This window comes from Nicotiana sylvestris, chromosome 11 (assembly GCF_000393655.2).
Source record: "Nicotiana sylvestris chromosome 11, ASM39365v2, whole genome shotgun sequence".
Lineage (NCBI taxonomy): Eukaryota > Viridiplantae > Streptophyta > Magnoliopsida > Solanales > Solanaceae > Nicotiana > Nicotiana sylvestris.
In genome coordinates this window covers 150,430,899-150,455,798 of record NC_091067.1, presented here as the reverse complement: position 1 = coordinate 150,455,798, position 24,900 = coordinate 150,430,899, and the positions used below count along the sequence as shown (strand labels likewise).

The following is a 24,900-nucleotide window of genomic DNA, read 5'->3' as shown; positions in this document are numbered from 1 at the left end:
ACTACCCTGTGAAGGTAGAGATATTGTTTCCGATAGACCCTCGGCTCAAGGAACGCATAATCGCAGCAATAATGTCAGAACTAGGGAAAAAAGAAGCAGTAACAACAGCCAGAAAAGTAGAAGATCGCATCGCATGTATGTGGTGAAATAGTTGAAGTGCAAACAAGCTAGCCAAAAAATTATCATTTCTCAAAAGAAAAAAAAGAGAGGAGAAGAACCTGATTTCTACCTGATATGGGTATTAAGAGAGTAGTAGATTTAACCACAATATCCAGTAAGAACAAAAGAAAGTACTAAAGAACCAAAAAAACAACTAAAGAAAAATAGAATGCTGCAGCTGCAGTGCTAACATCTAGTTTTTCAACCTTAGGAGAGTTGCAATGATATATTCAATGACAATGAGCCTTCTTTTTGTTAATTTTGCTTTTGATAATATGACAATGAGCTTTTAACAAATCCATGTATTTACAACAATGCAAACAAAAAAACAAAAAAAAAAAAAACCTCAAAGATTCTTTTGTTAAATGCTTTCTGCTTTACTAGGGGGTAACAAGTTGCAGAATTAGCAAAACTCAAGATTGCCTAAGGGGTAATAAGTTGCAGACCTCACCTCAATATTCTGATATGCCAATGATAGAGCTCAGACGGGAGGGCAAAATTTTCGAGTACAAAGTGAGAGAGGTAAAGAAGAATTTCATACTCGATAAAGAAAAAAAGGGAAATATCCATAAAATGATTTCCTTTTTTTCCTATTTTAACGTTTCTTTTCTTCTGCATTTGTTCATTTAGCCTCGCTTCCAAGTTGTAATGAACCGTCCCTCATCAATTTTAAGCTGAGACTATTGAAACGTTCACGAGAATACTGTCTCGATGCTTTTCTCCAATCCGTTCCAGCTTTCATCATTGCAGCAAATTCTTCGTAACTAATGCGACCATCCTGTAAGGTGACAAAATGAAACTGATGAACTTCCAAACTGGTAACCAAGCTAAAAGCAGAAAATCTGGTATTTGCCACATACTTCAATACCATTTAGTAGAAATAAAGGAACAGAAGCTACAAATTTAAAAAGGGTTTTAAAAAAAAAAAGAAAAAACCTCAACTTGTTCCGAAGTTCCAACAACACACTTAAACTTTGTGGGAGACCAATTACCTCTGTGATTCTTGTCCAAAATGTATCTACCACAACCCTAAGACGCCACGTCACATAGAGAGTGTATTACCCTCATAATGCGCGTGAACGGAAAAAAAAAAGGTCAAAATAATGTGTTGTAGCATTTCTTTTATCAAGTATCTTTTCCTTTTTTTATTTTACTTTTTTCTTTTCTTTGTCTTTCTCTTCCTTCCTTTCCTTCTTCCCAGGTGATCGAAAAAACTAAAATTAACTCTTTTTGTTTCTCTTCTTTTTCTTCTTTCCTTAGCTATCACACTCTTCTCAAAGAAAAGGAAGAAGGAATCTTAAAGAGAATTAGTTTGATTTTGTCTTCGTTTTTGTTTGGTGTAAGTATAGTAGTTTCTACTTATTTGAGTTGTTTGATAGGAATAGATGATTTTTTGTGCTGACTAGAGTTGTTTGAGTTGTCAGAAAACTAAAAAAAAAAGATAAACACCATTCTTTCCAATAAGAAGCTCTCTTCATTTTCAGTGGCTGGACAACCTTAAATATGGAAAATCAAGTGATCTTTTAACACGTGGCAGCGTGTGCTACACCCCCATGTTTTCATTTGGTTATATACCTCTCAGGGTGATGGAAGATACAATTTTGACAGTACGTTGGGTAATAGGTTTCTTGGAACTTAGGACAAGTCGGTTATTTATGAATAACTCATTTAAAAAATAAAGAAAATCGCAAACATCACCCAATTCAAATGGCTAGAGTTCTAGGGATCTGTGAAATCGCAAGGCATATAAGATCCTGATTGAGCAGCAGGGAATGCAAAATATCACAACTCTTAAAGGGTCATGGTCAATTCTTATCTTCTTCTTTCGATAATTCTGGTCATGGTCAATACATATGTAGTAGAGAAAGCAGTTATAAAGTCACAGTAGGAGCATATGCGGTAGTCTTAGTCTTTACTGGCATAGACATATAATTAAGGCACAATTAGGTAGAGTACTTTTGGGTTTTACGACTAATAAAAGCAAAGAAGCACCAACTCTGAATAAGAACTCAGGGTCGAGAGTTCAAGATCAGGACTCACTAAGATGTAACATCAGCTTAAACTACATTACTTAAAACTTAAATGTATAGATCCACATGAAATGAAAGATACATATTTGTATGACAAATATATGAACTAAGTACTAAATTCGGTAGATGCATATGAATCAACACAAATACTTACCTTGTCAGTGTCAACATCATGCATAATAGCATTGATGACTTCCTCACTGTTGCCATCATCCTCATCACTCAAGGCACTGCGCAGCTCCTCGATTTCTATGTAGCCACTTTGATTTCTGTCAAAAAATGAAAACGCTTTATGCAGGTGCTCATCATTTGCCATTTTTCTTAGATGAACCGATACAGCGACAAACTCCGCGTAATTTAAATATCCATCTCTATCAACATCAGCCTGTAAAAGTGAAGAGAAGATAAAAGAGGGAACAATTATAATAATCACTCTATCAAAGAGCAAAAGAATCCGAGAGTAAGGAATATCTGAAAAACAATAAGAACCCAATTAGGTACGCAAGGAAAAGTGCAAGGCTTCTCTTATGGCTAAAGACAGATTCACACTGAAAGTCATCACAGTAGAAATAAAATAGTAGTTTTGTTGGTTCAACTTATGCTGATCTAATATATATAGAATCAATCATTTATAGATATAATATATATAGCAAGTTTAAATATTTAACCGTAATGCCTGCCTTCCCTTCTAAGCTGAAATCTGAATATTTTAAAGAGAGACGAAGCGACTGTAGCATTAGGTAGTATTAGTAACTTGATTTGTATGATATATTTAGCCCTTTAAAGTATAAGAAAATCAAACCAGGCGAAAAGAAAGGCATGAGAATGCTTACGGCTTCCATGAGAATCTGAAGATCAGCATCAGGAATCTGATGGCCCAGCTTTTGAAGACCAATTTTAAGTTCTCCAAGGTTAATCTTGCCTTTCTTTCCTGTATCCATCTGGTCAAATGCTTCCTTCATTCCAGCCACTTCCTCTGCTGACAAAAACTCCGCGATAACCTGTGCATGCAATGAAAGAAAGCATAAGATTGAGAAACTTTTGTGAGAAAGCAGAGAATCTTCGATCATTTTGGGCTTCAACCATTAAGCATATATGAAGATATCCTTTTGAGATAGTGCAGAATACTAAGAATATGTATATAACTGCAGGGAAAAGTGTATATTTACCGTTAAAGCTCTTTTCTTGAGCTTGTTCATAACTGAAAATTGTTTGAGCCTTGCTTTGACAGTCTCGCCCAATGAGACGTTTGGTGCTTTCTTTATATTTTGTAACCAAGTATGCTCTGCATTCAAGTATATGGCCAAATCCCAAAGAAAAAGTCAGTAAATTAAACTATGAAATAGAGAGAATAGACAATAAGCGAATGAAAGTATAGCATCTCAATGACTAACAAAAATTACCAAGAACTTGCTGAGCTGTGAGCCGTCGAGTTGGATCTGGATCAAGCATCTTCTTTACAAGATCCTTTGCATTATCAGAAACCTTAGGCCATGGATCTCTCTTGAAATCAACTACAGAGCGAATAATTGCTTGGGCGACTCCTTGTTCAGTCTCTACACATATTTTGAAGAATTTAGGCAATTTTTGAGAAAATGATAACCAAATTCATAGCTAGAGGCACAAAGTACTGACTATCATAGTCAAAAAGAAATTTGATTTCATTGGTTCAGATTAAGGGTGGCAAACAGGTGGGTCAGACTAGATATGGGCGGGTCAAAGGTAATGTAAAAACAGATAAATTATCCGACCCGACCCATATTTAATACGGATAAAAAACGGGTTAACCGGCGGATAATATAGATATCCATATTATCAATGACTTCTTGCATATGATCATTTTTAAGAGAATTCCTTGTCTCCCAAACTTGAGGAACCCCCAATTCTCGGCTTTACAAATGTAAAAATTAAACACATTAGTTATCTATTGGTTATCCATTTTCGAAGTGGATAATATGGTTCTTATCCATATTTGACCCATTTTTATAAAGTTCATTATCCGACCCATTTTTTAATGGATAATATGGGTGGATAACTGTTTTCTTTTAACCATTTTGCCACCGCTAGTTCAAATAGAGGTGGGATTCACTCTTGCAGTCACTCTTCCTTTTTGACACTCTCTAATTAAATAGTCGCCAACTTCTAAGAAGTTGCCTAACCCAAAACATATGCACCAAAGTTTGTTACATGTTACAAAAACAAGACAAATAAAAGAAACAGACCTGCCCAGAAAGGTGGAACACCGCAGAGAAGAATATAAAGAATAACTCCAGCACTCCACACATCAACCTCCGGGCCATAATTGCGTTTTAGGACCTCTGGAGCCATGTAATAAGGACTTCCCACTATCTCATTAAAGTGTTCCCCTGTTAAAGAAATAAAGATTATTCCAAATATTAACCTTTTTTTGCATGAAAAAGGTTCAAACACACTGTAATATTACTGAGTGCATTACCAGGTTTAAAAAACACCGACAACCCAAAGTCAATAGCCTTCAGTGGAGCTGTTTCTTTTTTGTTACCAAAGAGAAAGTTCTCGGGTTTGAGATCACGATGCATTACTCCATGCCTGTGACACATCTGCAAAGCCATTGAAACTTTCCATAATTAGAACATTGATGGAGGAGCAGACATTGCTTGAGGAAACATAACGCAACGAGAGAGTAAAACTTGACAATAGATCTATGTGCGACCACATAGTTTAAACTGTATAAAGTTGGGATTATCAGCATTCATGTTAGCTTTTACCATCCCTTTCTGATAACAGTTCAAACAACTAAATGTAGAAACATGAACTTTTAAACACGTTCCATAAAATGAGTCTTTTCTCTATTGAAAAGTGTCACATTTGGAATCCTTATCAAGAAATTAAGTCAGTTTGTTCTATTCTGTCATTATGTAAGTTGAGCTCTAATATTATTATGTATTAGACCATAATTGCTTCGGTATATAAACTACAATTTTAATTGAACTCTGTTAGCAACAATTTTATAACAAAAGATCTCCACTTTACATATAGAATGTAGTAAAATAACTGCTATATGGTCAACATGTGAAATGAATCCAATTAAATGGTAAGTGCTATTGCACACAAAGTCAAAATCTAACAACAACAACATACCCAGTATAATCCCACAGGTGGGGTCTGGGGAGGGTAGTGTCAGTGGCGAAGCAAGAAATTTTTCCAAGGTTGTTCAGACTTGAAAAAGTAAAAATAATTCCCGATAATGGGTGTTCAACATATGTTATATACATCTAAAATTTAATATTTTACTTATATACACAGTGTAATTCTACATAATATTTGGATGCCCTTAGCAAAAGGTGGCTTTGCCCCTGGGTAGTGTGTATGCAGACCTTACCCCTACCTGGAGAGGTAGAGAGGCTGTTTTCGATAGACCCTCGGCTCAAGAAAAGATGGAAAGGAAGGAAAGGGAAGCACAGGGAGACAAAAGACTATAAGGAAAAAGAGGAGACAAAGTCATAAATCTAAGCTTCAAATATAATATTCAGCAAGAAATTTCAATCTGCTCACAAACACGAAACTTCAATCACAACATTCCTTTCTAGTCTAGTTTGATATTTTCAGTTGAAATTATCGAACTCTGACTTCACTAAAATAATCCTGAGTTAACAACACACAGTACATGAAATATATGAACAAGATTGCAACAATTTGTAAAACTATACCTGGACAACTTCGACTATAGTCCTCATAATACCAGCTGCTGCTCTCTCTGTATAGTGTCCTCTAGCAACAATCCGATCGAACAACTCACCGCCCTCACAAAGTTCCATCACAATGTGCACTGCATCATCATCCTCATAAGTATCCCTTAAGGTAACAATATTAGGATGCTTAGGCAAATGCTTCATGATCTCAACCTCTCTCCTAACATCATCAATATCTACAGCTGTCCTAAGTTTCTTCTTCGATATCGATTTACAAGCATATTTCTCCCCTGTGTCAACATCAGTACATAAATATGTAACCCCAAATTCCCCTCTTCCGAGCTCACGACCAAGATCATATTTTTCATTTATATTGTGCCCTGTTGGATCTTTTAACACAACAAGCTTGTTTCCATCACCTTCAGCTGATGATTGAGTTGCCCCATAATCAATAGAAAAAGGGTTTGGTTTGTTCTTCTTGTTCTTCTTTTTCTCAGAAGATTTACCAGGTGTCACACAGCAATTTCCCATAAGAATTTCAAAATATCAAATCCTGACAAAAAAATCAAGAAAACCCAAAAAAATTCAATCTTGAGCTAAATATGAATCAAATATTATATTCTTAAAACGCAAAAAAATTCAACCTTGAGCTAAATATGAACTAAATGTTATATTCTTAAAACTCATTCTTGAGCTAAATATGAACTAAATGTTATGTTCTTAAAACCCAAAAAAATCAACCTTCAGCTAAATATGGACCAAATGTTATATTCTTAAAACCCCCCCAAAAAAAGTCAATCTTGACCTAAATATGAACCAAATGTTATATTCTTAAAACCCAAAAAAGATTCAATCTTGAGCTAAATATGAACCAAATGTTACATTCTTAAAACCCAAAAAGATTCAAACTTGAGTTAAATATGAAAATATTATATTCTTACTTCTTTACCTATAAAAAAAATTTAAACATTAAAATCTGAGCTTTAAGATCAAGTTATTCGAAGATTCATGCAGATTCTAACTTTTATATAAACAAAACTTGAAAACAACAGATAAAAAGATCGGATTTTTAAGAGATCTTTTAAAATTTGGACATATTATTCAAGATACTGATAAATCCAATTACTTTTCAAATTTAAAAACAAGAAGAGAAAAAGATATCCATATACAGGAAAAACCTCAGAAATGACAAAATATAAAATAACAATAAAATGTAGCAGATTAGAAAAAGAAACCAACCTGCAGAAAAAAGTTTTTCTTTTTTTTTTTGGTTAGTTCTATCTGGATTTTGGGTTTGTAATATGGAGATAAATGAATTAAATGAAATGAAGAGTAAAATAGAAAATGAGAAAAAAGGGGTAGTTGTGATATGGGAATATGAATGTGAAAATGGGGTAAAAGGTTTTAATTCAAGAAGGTGTGAAAACTAAATCCTCCATTGGAGAAGAGAGAGTCAAAGCTCTTTTTTACAGAGACTTTTCTCTCTTGGAACCCCCATCTCCTCTCTCTCCCTCTCTTACCCATTTCTCTATATTTTTAGAATATTTTTCTCTATTTTTGTTTTCTAATTATTTGGAGAAAAAATAAGTTTAAATAAAAAAAAATTCATTTTTAAGAATTTGAAACTTAAATTGTTATAAAAGACATTGAGAATTGGGACACCTTATGGAAAGTTACCTTATAATTGAATTTAGGCGTAAATGAGTGTTTACTGTGTAACACTTTAATCGTTTGCTAGAATTTTTTTTTCATATTTAAGAATTTAAAACTTAAATTGTTATAAAAGACAAAAATTGAGAGTCTGAAAAGTCACCTTGTAATTGTATTTGGGGCGTAATTATATATAATTAATCAATAATTTACTGTGTAAAACTTTAATCGTTTGCTAGAAAATATTTCTTTTAACCGGAATTCTATCTTTAACATGATAAATGTGATGATCACTAGCAAACACTTGGTCATGTTTTTCCAATTTCAGCCAAACGATTAGTCAATTTATTTCTAGATAATCGCGATAGGTTATTCAACTTCTAGATAAAAATATTTTTAGAACTATTTATATTATTCTAGACATTAAAAAAATATTTATTTTGTGTTTGATTCTAGTACAATTTAAATTAATTTAAGCAAAGAAGAGAAAAAGATAATAAAGCTATTAATTTGAAAAAGGAGTAAGATATTCCTTTATTTGTAGTGTTTATTTGAATCTTTAGATCTATCAAAATTTCTCAAACAGAATAATGAGACAGAAAAACTCTTTCACTTTTGTACTTTTTTCTGATTTTTCAGCCCTTTCTGCTTTTGTACCTCCCAATGAATGCGACAAAACCTTAACGTTCAAGAGAATATTCAATATTTAAATAAAATCAATTATTTCTAGATAATGTTTATTTTATGTTTATGTATTTTTTTCTTTAACTTTTTGGTAAATACATTTTTTACCATAAATATTTCTTGTCTTTTGTGTTATAAATATATTATATTATGGATATTCATTTAGTACTCCGTTGTAAATAAGCTTCTTCATATGGGACTCCACCGTAAATATGTTTATCTATTTAGTACTCTATTGGAAATAAGCTTCCTGAAGAAGCTTATCACTTCAGTACCCGGTTATGGATAAATATTACCCCGGTAGAAGATTATCCATACCGGGTATAATAAGCTTATCCTTTCAGTACCCAATTATGGATAAACATTACCCCGGTAGAAGATTATCCATACCGGGTATAATAAATTTATCCTTTCAGTACCCAATTATGGATAAACATTACCCCCGGTAGAAGATTATCCATACCGGGTAGAATAAGTTTATCCTTTCAATACCCAGTTATGGATAAACATTACTCTCGGTAGAAGATTATCCATATCGGGTATAATAAGTTTATCTTTTCAGTACTCCGTTATGGATAAACATTGCTCTTAGTAGAAGATTATCCATATCTGGTATAGTAGCAGCTTACACAGCAGCTTCCTTTCTTCTATAAATAGAAGAGATTTCAGTTCATTATGTACATCAGTTTGAATTCGAATAATATATCAGTTTCTCTCTATACTTGTCTTTACTTTATAGTCTTTATTTTATAACACGTTATCAGCACGAGACTCTGCCATCTCGAGCAAATATTTTGAAAGTATCTGAGGTAAGAACTTTCTTTTCCTAAATAATGTCAAATCTTTCTAAACTTGAATTTGTAGCCCTGGATATATCGGGCAAAAGCTACATGTCTTGGGTGCTTGATGCTGAAATTCATCTTGATGCGATGGGTCTGGCAGACACCATCAAGGATAAAAATCAGGCATCAAACCAAGACTATGCCAAAGCAATGATATTCCTATGTCATCACCTTGATGAGGGCCTGAAAATGGAATATCTCACTATTAAAGATCCAGTCATACTGTGGAATAATTTGAAAGATAGATATGACCACCTGAAGATGGTCGTTCTTCCACAGGCACGTTATGATTGGACTCATCTAAGGCTACAAGATTTTAAATCTATCAGTGAGTATAATTCTGCTATGTTCAGAATTATTTCCCAATTGAAATTATGTGGTGATAATATTACTGATCATGATATGTTGGAGAAAACTTTCACCACTTTTCATGCCTCGAATATGCTCCTGCAGCAGCAATATCGAGAGATGGGATTTAAAAAGTATTCTGAACTTATCTCACATCTTCTTATAGCAGAGCAACATAATGGGCTATTAATGAAAAATCATGAAAGCCGACCTATTGGTTCTTGTCCATTCCCTGAAGTGAATGAGACGAACTTCCACCAAGCTAAACGTGGAAGAGGTCGTGGCCCCAGTCGTGGTCATGGCCGTGGTCGGGGAAGAAACCCCAATCATGGTAATAATAATGCACCAAAGAAGCCTCCTCACCACCAGCAGTGGAAAAGGAAGGAACAAAAGCATGAAGCGGTGCAAGCGCCAAATGCAGAAAATGCATGCTATAGATGTGGAGGAAAAGGGCACTGGTCACGTACTTGTCGTACGCCAAAGCACCTGGTTGAGCTTTATCAAGCCTCCCTGAAGAAGACAGAGAAAAATGCTGAAGCAAATTTTATTTCTGAAGATAATTTAGACTTCATGCATTTGGATGTAGCTGATTACTTTGCACTCCCAGAAGGAGAAACAAGTCATGTAATCGGTAGTGAATCTGTAGAAATGTAAATATTTTAATTTTTGTTGTTTGTAATAGATAGTATGGTTATGTAATTGTTGTACATAAATAAAAGTTATGCTTTGATAATGATGTTTACTATAATATATTTTATTTATGTTATTTTGAAGAATATGGATAACCCTCAAATTATGTTTGGATCAAAGACAAATCATGAAGATATTTGTGTTATTGATAGTGGAACAACTCATGCCATATTCAACGATCAGAAATACTTTTCTTATTTGCATAAGGAAAAAGCAAATGTTTCAACAATTTCTGGTAATATAAGTTTGATTGAAGGCTCCGGAAGAGCCATAATATTTCTGTCTAAGGGAACAAAACTTATTATAGACAATGCATTGTTCTCCTCCAAGTCCCGAAGAAACTTGTTGAGTTTTATAGATATCCGCCGAAATGGGTATCATGTTGAGACAATAGATGAAATGAACAGGGAATATCTTTGTATTACAAAGAATATTTCTGGCCAGAAATGCATTGTAGAAAAGTTACCAACTTTATCTTCTGGCTTATACTATTCAAAAATTAGTACAATTGAAGCACACTCTATCGTAAACCAGAAGTTTACGGATTCAAATACTTTTGTGCTTTGGCATGGCCGTTTGGGCCATCCCGGATCAATAATGATGAGACGAATTACTGAAAATTCGAGTGGGCATCCATTAAAGAACTTGAAGATTCTTACAAATGACGAATTTTCTTGTGATGCTTGTTATCAAGGAAAAATGATCACTAGACCATCACCAATGAAGGTTGGTATTGAATCCCCTGCCTTTTTAGAGCGTATACATGGGGATATATGTGGACCTATTCACCCACCAAGTGGGTTGTTTAGATATTTTATGGTCCTAATAGATGCATCTTCAAGATGGTCTCATGTGTGCCTACTATCATCTCGCAACCTGGCGTTTGCAAAGCTATTAGCCCAAATAATTCGATTAAGGGCACAATTCCCAGATTATCCTATAAAGGCTATTCGCCTTGATAATGCTGGAGAATTCTCATCTCAAGCTTTTGATGATTATTGTTTATCCGTTGGGATAAAAGTTGAACATCCTGTAGCTTATGTTCATACTCAAAATGGCCTTGCAGAGTCATTTATTAAACGCTTGCAATTGATAGCAAGACCACTACTTATGAAAACAAAATTGCCCACTACTGTTTGGGGCCATGCTATCTTGCATGCAGCATCACTTATCCGTCTTAGACCGACATATTATAATAAATATTCTCCGTCACAATTAGTTTTTGGTCATGAATCAAATATTGTCCATCTACGAATTTTCGGATGTGCTGTATATGTGCCAGTAGCACCACCACAACATAGTAAGATAGGACCACAAAGAAGGATATGAATATATGTTGGGTTTGAATCACCCTCTATTATTCGCTATCTTGAACCATTGACAGGAGATTTATTTACTGCTCGATTTGCATATTGTCGGTTTGATGAAACAAATTTTTCACAATTAGGGGGAGAGAAAAGGAAATCAAAAGAGAAATTGTGTGGAAAATTTCATCATTATCTCACTTTGATCCCCATACCCATATATGTAATCAGGAGGTCCAGAAGATCATCCATTTACAGAATATAGCAAATCAAATGCCAGACGCATTTACTGATTTGAAAAGGATAACTAAGTCACATATCCCAGTAGAGAATGTGCCTATCCGAATTGATGTCCCAGTAGGACCATCTACTAGCATGAGAGATAGTGAACCTAAAGCACGCCTGAAGCGTGGTAGGCCTTTGGGTTCTAAGGATCGAAATCCTCGAAAAAGAAAATCGACAAATGATCAAAACGATACTATGAAGGGATCTCCTGAAGAGACCCAAAATCTGATTAGTTCTGAGATTCCTGAAGAAATCAATGAACCCGAAGCTCATGTGAGTGAGGAACTTTTAATAAGTTCGAACGGTGATGGGATTAATTTAAATCGATTTGAAATAGTGGTGGATAATATTTTTGCATATAATGTTGCACTTAATATTATGCAAGATAGTGAGGATCTTGAACCTCGATCTGTCGAAGAATGTCGACAAAGATCTGATTGGCCAAAATGGCAAGAGGCAATTCAATCGGAATTGAAGTCACTTGCTAAAAGAGAGGTCTTTGGACCAGTAGTCCAAACACCTGCTGGTATAAAACCAGTTGGTCATAAATGGGTTTTTGTGCGAAAAAGGAATGATAAAAATGAAGTTGAAAGATACAAAGCTCGCCTTGTTGCACAAGGATTCTCACAACGACCTGGAGTCGATTTTGATGAAACATATTCACCTGTTATGGATGCCATAACATTTCGATATCTCATCAGTTTAGCACTACATGAAAAGCTTGAAATACATCTAATGGATGTAGTTACAGCTTATCTGTACGGTTCACTTGATAATGAAATTTATATGAAAATTCCTGAAGGATTTAAAATGCCTGAAGCAAAATCTCAGGAAATGTATTCAATCAGATTACAAAGATCTTTGTACGGTTTAAAGCAATCTGGGCGCATGTGGTATAATCGCCTTAGTGAATATTTGCTGAAAGAAGGTTACATAAATGATGTTATTTGTCCATGTATTTTTATAAAGAAAATGGCATCAGAATTTGTTATACTTGCTGTTTATGTTGATGACATAAATCTTGTTGGAACTCCAGAAGAGCTCCAAAAGGCAATTGAATATCTTAAGAAAGAATTTGAGATGAAAGATCTTGGAAAGACAAAACTTTGTCTTGGTCTGCAAAATTGAACATTTAGCAGACGGGATCTTTATCCACCAATCTACCTATACATAAAGGGTCTTAAAACGCTTTTACATGGACAAAGCGCACCCATTGAGTACACCAATGGTTGTTCGATCACTTGAAGTGAATAAAGACTTGTTCCGACCTCCAGAAGAGGACGAGGAACTCCTTGGTCCCGAAGTATCCTATCTCAGTGCAATTGGTGCACTAATGTATCTCGCTAATGCTACAAGGCCTTACATAGCATTTTCTGTTAATTTACTAGCAAGATATAATTCTTCTCCTACACGGAGACATTGGAACGAGATTAAGCATATATTGCGATATTTAAAGGGAACTCTTGATATGGTTTTGTTTTATGCTAACAAAGATAGTGCAGACCTTGTTGGTTATGCAGATGCATGTTATTTATCTGATCCCCATAAAGCTTGATCTCAAACCGGCTACGTATTTACATATGGAGCTACTGTCATATCATGGCACTCCACAAAGCAATCTATTGTTGCTACTTCTTCAAATTACGCTGAGATAATAGTTATTCATGAAACAAGTAAGGAATGCGTATGGTTGAGATCAATAATTCATTTTATTCGAGAAAAATGTGGTTTGGAATGTGAGAAAAGACCCACAATTTTATACGAAGACAATGTTGCATGCATAGCCCAATTGAAGGGAGGATTTATAAAAGGAGATAGAACGAAGCACATTTCACCAAAATTATTCTACACACACGATCTTCAGAAAAGTGGTGACATTGATGTGCAACAAATCCGTTCAAGTGATAATCCAGCAGATTTATTCACTAAATCTTTGCCAACTTCAACTTTTGAGAAGATGGTATACAAGATTGGAATGCGGAGACTCAAATATTTGAAACAAGGTTTTCATCAGGGGGAGTAAAATACGCGATGCACTCTTTTTCCCTTACTAAGGTTTTTTCCCATGGGGTTTTCCTTATAAGGTTTTTAATGAGGCACCTAGCAATGCGTCTTACTAAATATGTGTACTCTTTTTCCTTCACTGGGATTTTTTCCCACGTGGTTTTTCCTAGTACGGTTTTAATGAGGCACATTATCTTTTAATGAACATCCAAGGGGGAGTGTTATAAATATATTATATTATGGATGTTCATTTAGTACTCCGTTGTAAATAAGCTTCTTGAAGAAGCTTATCCATATGAGACTCCACCGTAAATATGTTTATCTATTTAGTACTCTATTGGAAATAAGCTTCCTGAAGAAGCTTATCACTTCAGTACCCGGTTATGGATAAATATTATCCCCGGTAGAAGATTATCCATACCGGGTATAATAAGCTTATCCTTTCAGTACCCAATTATGGATACACATTACCCCCGGTAGAAGATTATCCATACCGGGTATAATAAGCTTATCCTTTCAGTACCCAGTTATGGATAAACATTACCCCCGGTAGAAGATTATCCATACCGGATATAATAAGCTTATCCTTTCAGTACCCAGTTATGGATAAACATTACCCCCGATAGAAGATTATCCATATCAGATATAATAAGCTTATCCTTTCAGTACTCCGTTATGGATAAACATTGCTCTCAGTAGAAGATTATCCATATCTGGTATAGTAGCAGCTTACACAACAGCTTCCTTTCTTCTATAAATAGAAGAGATTTCAGTTCATTATGTACATCAGTTTGAATTCGAATAATATATCAATTTCTCTCTATACTTGTCTTTACTTTATAGTCTTTATTTTATAACATTTTGCACTTTTTCTTCCTTATTTTTCATTTGCGTCACTTTACAGCCAGAACAATGTCTGCTATACAGACAAAATGTTTCAATGTTAATGAGAAATGCTTTTTTATTTAAACTATAGATTTAATATAAACTTATTTGTATATCTTAACCGGTTAAAGCAAGTTTTTTCGTTATTCAAGTAAGTTATTTACTGCATTAACGGTGCTAATTACTAAATTTATGCTATGTGTTTATGTTAGTCACATCATAATCTAATTGTATAAGCAAGTACTGAGAAATTAAATTTACATCAACATCATATTTAATTAGTGTAATCTCACAAGTAGGATCTGGGAACGATAAGGAGTACATAGACTTTATCGCTATCTTTTATGAAGTAAAAATGTTGTTTCCGATAGACTCCGAGCTCAAAGAAAAAAAATAAGTTTGAGAAAAAAAAATAGTAGTAAAGAGGTCATGTTGGAAATACCGGATAAAAAAAAAGCAATAATGACAGCAAAACAATAAGATAGCCGACGCAAAGAAAACAACAGGTAATATAAAAAAATTGCAAAATATAATTACGAGGATAATTCTAATACTACTGATACGTAGAAGGGCGAGCAGATAAGGTGCTCCAAACCGTCACCGTGCTGAGAAATTAAACTTATTCTGATAATAAAAAATGAGTTTTGACACTACAAATAGAGTTTGATAATTTACGATAACAAGTGTGTCATTTATTTTGGCCAGATTTTAAAATTTTGTAAGATGAAAAGAATAATTAAACACCTTCAATATGCATATTATTACTCATTTAAAATACGTTTTAACAAGTTCTAAAGTAGAAAATGGCACCAAATAAATAAAAAAAACAAGGAAGAATGTTCGGAAATTAAAAAGACCAACAGAAAAAAGATTAAAAAAGAAGATGATGACTCCAATAATATAATATTATACTGAAAATTTTAATAAAATCACAAGAGGTGACAGAGTTTTACTAATAGAAATAGGAAAGAAAAAATTCCCACGAAATACCACTTAAAAGTATACCACAAGTTATGATAATGCATGATTATTTTCGGGTAAAAGATTAACGGTACCGGTGTTTGTACTAAATTAGATTAATTTATTATGATTGGATCATAAATTAAGGAGATGTATATTAGTACCGCTTACTAATAAGAGTATATCCGAAAACACGTGTCATGTATTTATTGGATTGGAGTATAAATACTGAGAGCGAGTAATTTTTTATATCTTTGTTCCAATAAAACAACTCCACATGGAAAATGTTATACTGCTTCTTTTATTTACAAAACTAAGTAGAACATTTTAAAAAAAAAGGATATCCAAATCTTTATGTAAATAATTAAATGAGCCGCTAGAATTAAGTGCTATAGAATTAGGGTAGACGACTTTGCTCTAAATTAATAGGGTAAACAACCAAGTTAGGAAAGATAGTCAACAAATATTATAAAAGTTTGAAAAGATTGGTAACAAATTCATTGTTTTTTTTAAAATAAAAAATAATCGTGAAACTTATTGTCCAAATATGAAGGAACTTGAAAATATAGAGTCCCAACTACTTCTATTTATAGTTTGTCAAAACTTCTAGAAACACACCAGAAACAAAGCTTTAGAAATAAGACATATTTATTTGTCATTATTGACCAAACTTTTTATTTTAGTTCGTCAAAGATATGCCCTCTTTTCGACTCTTATAGCCTTGAAAACCTCATTTACGGTGTCCGCGTGAAAGATGTATGATGTGAGTAAAAAGACGTACTGTATAAAAGAGTGAAGAAAGGCGTGTAAATGTCATGAATAGTGTTTCTCGACATATCCTTTGATAAATTTTCTCGACTACGTAACTCTTTTTTCTAAGTGAAACCATTTTGTTAAACCGATATCAAAACTCAAAATATATATCATAAAGAGTAGCAACATGTCGGTAAATTAGGTATAAAGAAGTCAGTGAAATTGACACTTCTCATTTATGAGAACAGACAGAATAACTTACGTATAACTGCCAACCATATGGTTAGCTAGAACTGGAGACAAATATCTAGAAGCCAATTTGGTGATGAATGGACAGCTCCTTTGGCTTTTACTCCCTTCTTTCCATCTCAAGTTCACCGTTCGCTTAAATATTACAGTCCAAACTTTCTATATCATCCACTTTGTTCCGATATTTTCTTTATATTATAACATAACATAAAAAGTTGGTTCCAAAGAAAACTTGACCATTGTAATGAAGTGTTATTATAGAGGATGATTGTTATAGAGAGGCAAAAAACACTAAGTGATTTCTTCCCATCTATCCAAACCTTGGTGGATAGAGTTGCTTGGTATCTGTTGCTGGTGGGAGGTGACATGTAACGACCGAACTGGTCGTTTTGCTTTTTAGAACCTTGTCCCCTTAAGTAAAACTTTCCACGCTTGCTTTAACTAATTTACGACATGTGGGGATGGTTGGTTCGGAATTTGAAAGAGTTTTATTTGTAATAGGCACACTTGATTCCCTAAGATTTTCTTAAAAGGCTAAGTTTGACTTTGGTCAACATTTTTAGCAAACGGACCTGGACTTGTGTTTTGACGGTCCCGGAGGGTCCGTAGGAAAATATGGGACCTGGGCGTATGTCCGAAATTAAATTCCGAGGTCCCTAGCCCGAGTAATGAATTTTTGTTAGAAATTGTTAAACTGAAATTCTAAGGATTTAATGAAATTAAATAATGCTTGATCATATTGGTATCAGGCCCGTATGTTGGTTCCGGATCCCCGTACAGGTCCAATATAACATTTAAGACTTGCCTACTAAATTTGGTGTCAATCCGAGTAGTATAAGTACGTTTCGGTGCGTTAGAAGTGAATTGAAGAACTTGAAGTTCATACATTTGATTCAATTGGTTTTAGGGGGTGATTCTTAGATTTAGCGTTGTTTCGGGCGTTCCGAGGGTTCGAGCGAGTCTGTTTCATGATTTCAAACTTGTCAGTATGTTCGAGCGGGGCCCGGAGGCCCCGAGCGTCAATCGGGTGAGGCTCGAGTGAAGTTGGAAAACTTGGGAAGGAGCTGAAGCTCCAGTCTTCTGTCATAACCGCACCTGCGGTTGGTCAGCCGCAGGTACGAGACCGCAGAAGCAGTCGTTCTCTCGCAGAAGCGGCCAAGGCAGGCCAAGCCAGAAGCCGCAGAAGCGGCTAAGCTTCGGCAGAAGCGGCCTAGTGGCCTGACTGAATTTCTACATAAGCGGACGTCTTTCCGCAGATGCAGTGGTCCCAGGTGCGGCCCAGGACCGCAGATGTGGAAATCACTGAAGTAGTGACCTTCATTTATTACGGGCTCTAGGCCATTTTTGCTCATTTTCACTCATTTATTGGGCGATTTTGGAGTTCTTGAGAGAAGACTTCCACCTAGCATCTTGAGGTAAGTTCATCCTATTTATTCCTAGTTTAATACTTGAACCTCGGGTAGATTAACACACAAAGATTAAGGAAAATCATGGGATTAGAGCAAAACTTAAAGTTTTTATAAAAGTTAGATTTAACCACGAAATTTGTCATAGAATTAAGTAGAAATCATATATTATTGATCCTTATGTTATAAAGAACAACTTCTTCGAAAAGTTCCAGAATTCGGACACGTGGACCCGGGGTCATATTTTAGGAAACTTGTGTTTAAGATTGAGAAATTACTTTAGTAATTAAAATGCGAACTCTTGAGTTTGTATTGACTAGTTCCTACCTCGTTTAATTAGTTTCGGATCGTTCGGCTCCAAATTGAGGGTTTGAGCATATTCTTGATATTGGGAGTACGCTTTGGAGCGAGGTGAGTCTCCTATCTAACCTTGTAAGAGATAAATGTTCCCATAGGTGTAATAATTGAATAATTTGCCACAAAATGCGGGGGCTACGTACGTACTAGGTGACGAGAGTTCGTGCGTAGCCACTATTATGCTTAAGTCCGGATAGTCTAGGACCCAAAAGCATGCTTTATGTGATATTCTTGTGACTTTATGGTTAATTTGGATTGCTTAAATTATGTTGAATGTGGTAAATGAAATTAATACGAGATACAATACTTTCTTGATCTTTTAAAGAGAAGTTGACATTTCTGTGATTAATTGTTCCCCTGATATATTCTTGTCTGTCTGTTTGTTGTGCTTAATTACATTTGACCGCGTCGCATGTATGATTCGCGAGCGGGGTAATAGATGCATCTATGGTTCGCGCAGTTCGACCCTTCGGCAGTGCACACTTTATTTTTATGTTGGATCGAGCCGTATGACCTCGGCACTACTTGCGTATGCTTCTTGCTCGGTATATTATTGTGGACTGAACTTTGTTACATGCCCTGAAATATAAATGGCTAACTGTGATATCAGTTAGGAAAGGACTTTTTACTCCTTTCTATAAATTGTTAATCATTTGTGCTATCCATGCTTAGTATAACACTTTCTCATATTATTTGACCCTAGTAAGTGTCAAGTCGACCTCTCGTCTCTACTTTTTTGAGATTAGACAGGATACTTACTGGGTACATATTGTTTATGTACTCATACTATACTTCTGTACTTAATTGTATAGGATTTGAAGCAGGCACATCTGGTTACCAGGTTGGTGCATACTCTTGATCCGACTCGAGATTCCATGGTGGGCTGCTCCCTTCCTATGTCGTTCAGCAGCCTGATGGAGTCTTTCTTTACTTTTGGTTGTCTATTCTATTTCAGACAGTAGGATATAATTATTCTTTTGTATATCCTACTAGATGCCCATATACTTGTGACACCAGGTCTTGGCACACACATTAGTAGACTATATTTTGTTGGGATTGTATAATTATTATGGTACGATGTTAACTATCGCTTGTTTTAAATTCAAACTTAGAGATTGTGGCAACTATTTTGGAAAAAGTAAAACTAGAACTTATTAATATTTCCGCGTTGGCTTGCCCGACAACGGTGTTGGGCGCCATCATGACTTGAAATAAAATTAGGTCGTGACAACATGATATCAGAGCGTTAGGTTCATGTAGGTCTCACAAGTCATGGGCAAACCTAATAGAATCTTGAAGATCGGTACGTAGACGTCTGTATTTATCTTCGAGAGGTTATAGGGTGTTAGGAAACTACTATTTATTCATTTCCTATCGTGCAGTGGTTGGTATGCTAAATTTCCCTCTTCTATTCTCTCACAGATGGTGAGGACACGCACGACTGATGTTCCAGACTCGGGAGGAGCTGCTCCTCTCGTTGCTAGAGGCTGAGGCAGAGGCCAGGGGAGGGCACCGGCCTGAGGTAGGGGACGAGGGCATCCTAGAGTTGTACCAGTAGCACCAATGGCAGATCCTGCGGGAGATCCTATCATTGAGGAGCAGGGCGAGGTGCCCGCAGCTGAGCCTATCCCGGCAGACTTAATGACAGTACCAGGTTTCCGGGAGGTCATGGGCCGTATGCTGCGGTTCATGGACACCATGACTCAGGCTGGTTTATTTCCAGCGGATCCAGCTATATCACAGGCAGGAAGGGGAGCATAAACCCCTACTGCTCAGGCTCCTGGTCATGAAGCTGCAGTGTATCACACTCCGGGTGCACTACCCGTGGATGGGGCTCGGCTAGTTGCTACAGTGGTGCCCGAGCCCAAACCGGCTGTGGATGGTAACCCACAGAAGTTGTTGGATAGATGGACTAGACTTCACCCTCCTGCCTTCGGGGGTGAGCGTCATGAGGATGCTCAGGATTTCATTGATAGGTGTAGGGACAGACTGCACAACATGAGGATATTGGAGTCGCATAGGGTTGACTTCACTACTTTTCAGCTGAAGGGCAAGGCCTGTAGATGGTGGCAGTCTTACGTTCTTGGTAGGCCCGCAGGTTCTCCTCCCATCACTTGGAGTCAGTTCACGCAGTTATTTTTGGAAAGGTATATTCCACCCTCTGAGAGGGAAGAGCTGTGGTATCAGTTTAAGCAACTTGAGTAGGGTCAGATGTCCGTGATCGATTATGAGACGAGGTTTTCTGAGTCATCCCGCCATGCATTGATGATACTTTCTACTGACGCAGAGAGGGTACGGAGGTTCGTTCCAGGGTTGCATTCTGGCATTAGGGCCAACATGGCCCGAGAGGTGGAGATGAGGACTTCTTATCAGCTAGTGGTGGAGATTGCTCGGAGGATCGAGGGTTACCGTCTGAGAGGTAGGGAGCAGATGCAGCAAGATAAGAGGGCTAGATTCTCCGGAGAGTTCAGAGGTGCCCCGGCTAGGGGTAGAGGTCAGTTTGGGAGGGGTCAGCCCAACAGACCCCCATATTCAGCAGCACCACTTGCTCAGGGTGCTCCAGCACGCCCCTATTTCAGCGCCATACTAGAGAGTTCTTATCGTCCGCCAGCTATTTAGGGTTCTTCCAGTGGACATTCAGGTTCCTAGGGTTCTTTTGGTTCCTATTCCAGTGCTACGCTAGAGAGTTCATACCGTCCTCCAGCCATTCCGAGTTCCTTCGGTGGGTATTTAGGCCATCAGGGTCAGGCTTCAAAACAGTAGGCTATGGTGCCGAGAGGTTGCTCGAGTGTGGAGATCCAGGTCACATGAAAAAGACCTACCCCAGGCTTCGGGGCAAGGCAATACAGTAGGGCCAACAACCTATGATTCTAGCACTGGTTGCCCAGCCGCCTAGAGGTGGGGGACAGAATGGTAGAGGCCGTCCTAGAGGTGGAGGCCAGACAGAGAGAGGTCATCCAGCTACTGCTCAGTCAGGTGGAGGCCAGCCAGCCGGCGCTCCAGTCAGATTCTATGCCTTCCAGCCAGACTAGATGCATTGGCCTCAGATATCGTTATCACAGGTATTATTTTTGTCTGCAGTAGAGATGCTTCAGTATTATTTGATCCAGGGTCCACCTATTCATATGTATCATCTCTATTTGCTCGTTTTTTGGTTATTGCTCCTGAGCCTTTGGGCACTCCTGTCCATGTGTCCACTCATGTGGGAGATTCTATAGATGTGGATCGGATCTACCAGTCCTGTGTGGTCACATTCTATGGTTTCGAGACTAGAGTAGATCTCATATTGCTTGATATGATCGACTTTAAGGTCATTCTAGGCATAGATTGGTTATCCTTATGCCACACCGTCCTTAATTGCCATGCCAAAACTGTTACATTAGTGATGCTAGGGTTTCTAGGTTTAGAATGGAAGGGTTCCACAGTTGATACATCTAGTTGGGTTATCTCTTTCCTGAAGTCTTGGCATATGGTCGAGAAGGGGTGTTTGGCTTATTTGGCTTATGTTCGGGACACCACCGCAGAGTCTCTGACGATTGATTCAGTTTCAGTAGTTCGGGAGTTCGCCGATGTGTTTCCTTCTGATCTTCCTGGCATGCCACTGGATCGCGATATTGATTTTTGTATTGATTTGGCTCCAGGTACCCAGCCTATCTATTCCACCGTACCGTATGGCTCCAAAGGAGTTGAAAGAGTTGAAGGAGCAACTTGAGGAGTTGTTAGCAAAGGGGTTTGTTAGACCAAGTATGTCACCTTGGGGTGCACCAGTGTTGTTTGTAAAGAAGAAGGATGGGACTATGCGGATGTGCATTGATTACCGCCAGTTGAATAAGGCTACCATCAAGAACAAGTACCCGTTGTCACGCATTGATGATTTGTTCGACTAGTTGCAGGGTGCTAGGGTGTTCTTTAAGATTGACTTGAGATCAAGGTACTATTAGTTGAGGATTCAGGACTCAGATGTTCCGAAGACTGTGTTCCATACCAGATATGGCCATTATGTGTTTCTGGTGATGTCCTTTGGCCTGACTAATGCCCTTGCTGTGTTTATGGACTTGATGAACAAGGTGTTCAGACCTTATATTGATTCCTTTGTCATCTTCTTCATTGACAATATTTTGATATACTCACGTAGCCTAGGGGAGCACGAGCAACATTTGAGAGTAGTGCTTCAGACCTTGCGAGAGCAGAAGCTATATGCTAAGTTCTCCAAGTGTGAGTTTTGGCTAGAGTCAATGGCATTCTTGGGGAATATTGTGTCATGAGAGGGTATTAAGGTGGATCCCAAGAAGATTGAGGCAATTCAGAGCTGGCAACGTCCTACTTCAGTGACCGAGATCAGGAGTTGCCTGGGGTTAGTAGGTTATTACAGGAGATTCGTGCAGGGCTTTTCATCTATTGCATCACCTCTGACTAGATTGACCCAGAAGGGTGCTCCGTTCCGTTAGTCCGATGATTGTGAGATGAGCTTTCAGAAGCTCAAGACAGCTTTGACTACTGCACCAGTTCTTGTGTTGCCTTTCGGTTCAGGGATGTATACTGTATATTATGATGCTTCACGCATTGGTTTGGGTTGTGTATTGATGTAGGAGGGACGAGTTATTGCATATGCTTCACGCCAGCTGAAGATTCATGAGAAGAATTATCATGTGCACGATCTAGAGTTGGCGACGATTGTTCATGCTCTTAAGATATGGAGGCATTATCTGTATGGGGTGTCATGTGAGGTTTACATTGATCATCACAACTTACATAATTTGTTCAAGTAGAGGGATCTCAATTTGAGGCAGCGTAGATGGCTTGAGTTACTGAAGGACTATGACATCACCATTCTTTATCATCCGGGCAAGACAAATGTGGTTGCGGACGCCTTAAACAGGAAAGCATAAAGTATGGGTAGCTTGGCATTCATTTCAGTAGAGGAGAAGCCACTAGCCTTGGACATTTAGTCCTTGGCTAACAAACTTGTGAGATTAGATATTTCAGAGCCCAGCCGGGTCCTTGCGTGTGTTGTCGCTCAGTCTTCATTATTGGGGCAGATCAAGGCCCGACAGTTCAATGATCCACATTTGGCGGTTCTCAGAGAGAGAGTGCTGCAGGGTAGTGCCAAGGAGGTTTCTATTGGTGAGGATGGTGTTCTGCAACTCCAGGGTCACCTATGTGTTCCTAATGTTGATGGTCTAAGGGAGAGGATTCTAGAGAAGGCACACAGTTCACGTTATTCCATTCATCCGGGTGCTACGAAAATGTATCGTGACTTGAGGCAGCATTATTGGCAGCGGAGGATGAAGAAAGACATAGTGGAGTATGTGGCTAGGTGTTTGAATTGCCAGCAGGTTAAGTATGAACACCAGAGGCCAAGTGGCTTACTTCAGCAGATGCATATACCAGAGTGGAAGTGGGAGCGCATTACTTGGACTTCGTAGTTGGGTTGCCCCGGACCTTGCGAAAGCTTGATGCAGTGTGGGTCATTGTTGATAGGTTGACCAAGTCGACACACTTTATCCCGATTGTGACTACTTACACTTCATAGAGATTGGCTCAGATTTACATTCGGGAGATAGTCTGGTTGCACGGTGTGCCTATTTCAATCATATCAGATAGAGGCCCTCAATTCAGTTCCCACTTCTGGAGAGCCGTTCAGAGTGAGTTGGGGACCCGCGTAGAGCTTAGCATAGCATTCCACCTTCAGACCGACGGACAGTCAGAGCGCACAGTTCAAATTTTGGAGGACATGCTCAGAGCATGTGTGATTGACTTTGGAGGACAGTGGGATCAGTTCTTGCCCTTGGCAGAGTTCGCTTACAACAACATCTATCAGTCCAACATAGAGATGGCTCCATTTGAGGCTTTATATGGTCGATGATGTCGTTCTCCTATCGGGTGGTTTGAGCCGGGTGAGGCTAAGTTATACGGTACAGACTTAGTGAAAGATGCCTTGGAGGAGGTAAAGTTGATTCAGGAGAGGCTTCGACCAACTCAGTTCAAGCAGAAGAGTTACGCGGATCAGAAGGCGCGTGATGTATTATTCATGGTTGGCGAGAAGGTCCTCTTGAAAGTCTCGCCAATGAAGGATATTATGAGATCCGGGAAGAAGGGCAAGTTGAGCCCAAGGTTTATTTGCCCATTTGAGGTGTTGAGGCGAGTTGGGGAGGTTGCTTACGAGCTTGCTTTACCTCCCAGCTTGTCGGGAGTTCATCCAGTTTTCCATGTATTGATGTTGCGGAAGTATCACGCTGTCGCGCCCCTTTTTTCTCGAGCGAAATCGGGTTCATGACATTTGGGAGGACAACTCATTCCCTTTTGGGAATTGGGTTTGAATTTGAATAATCTCCACCTAATGATTAGGGTGCATTAGGACACCAAGAGAGTTTGATTTGAGTAACTAGAGATAAGGTAAGGGCTTGAAATTATCCCAAGGGGAAGGTGTTAGGTACCTCTCAGGATTCACTAGTGTGGTTCCTGGCCAGACTATTGTTGTGAACTTAGGTGCAAATAACACGTAAACAAATAAAGTTTCAAATAAGAGGGTATTTTCACATAAGGGTTTACAAACAAATAAAGTTGAAAAGAACTAAAAGAAAGCTGATTTTTCTTAAAAAAAAAAAAGTTTGAAATTCTTT

At 37.6% G+C, this 24,900-nt stretch overlaps 2 protein-coding genes across 2 annotated transcripts; one reads left to right on the top strand and one right to left on the bottom strand.

Moving 5' to 3' along the window:
* Positions 1-366: 366 nt before the first annotated feature.
* On the bottom strand, positions 367-7,366 carry LOC104218676 (calcium-dependent protein kinase 8-like). The gene is made up of 9 exons (XM_009769216.2): positions 7,100-7,366; positions 5,879-6,413; positions 4,645-4,768; positions 4,412-4,555; positions 3,593-3,745; positions 3,359-3,474; positions 3,023-3,190; positions 2,344-2,574; positions 367-937 (listed from the first exon to the last, which is right to left on the bottom strand). The coding sequence occupies exons 2-9, from the start codon at positions 6,389-6,391 to the stop codon at positions 782-784; spliced, it is 1,605 nt and encodes a 534-aa protein (XP_009767518.1). The 5' UTR covers positions 6,392-6,413; positions 7,100-7,366; the 3' UTR covers positions 367-781.
* A 13,775-nt stretch (positions 7,367-21,141) lies between these two features.
* LOC138881841 (uncharacterized) lies at positions 21,142-24,554 on the top strand. Its single transcript, XM_070162125.1, has 4 exons — positions 21,142-21,253; positions 21,388-21,918; positions 23,255-23,512; positions 24,199-24,554. Exons 1-4 carry the CDS (start codon positions 21,142-21,144, stop codon positions 24,552-24,554), a joined length of 1,257 nt encoding a protein of 418 aa, XP_070018226.1.
* Positions 24,555-24,900: the final 346 nt, after the last annotated feature.

Coding starts and splice junctions, on each gene's coding strand:
- LOC138881841 (XM_070162125.1), top strand. CDS start 21,142: ATGATTCTAGCACTGGTTGCCCAGCCGCCTAGAGGTGGGGGACAGAAT. Junction 21,919..23,254: donor TTGTATTGATTTGGCTCCAG/GTACCCAGCCTA, acceptor TTGTGAGATTAG/ATATTTCAGAGCCCAGCCGG. Junction 23,513..24,198: donor ACGTTATTCCATTCATCCGG/GTGCTACGAAAA, acceptor TATACGGTACAG/ACTTAGTGAAAGATGCCTTG.
- LOC104218676 (XM_009769216.2), bottom strand. CDS start 6,391: ATGGGAAATTGCTGTGTGACACCTGGTAAATCTTCTGAGAAAAAGAAG. Junction 4,769..5,878: donor CTATAGTCGAAGTTGTCCAG/GTATAGTTTTAC, acceptor ATGGCTTTGCAG/ATGTGTCACAGGCATGGAGT. Junction 938..2,343: donor ATGATGTTGACACTGACAAG/GTAAGTATTTGT, acceptor GTCACCTTACAG/GATGGTCGCATTAGTTACGA.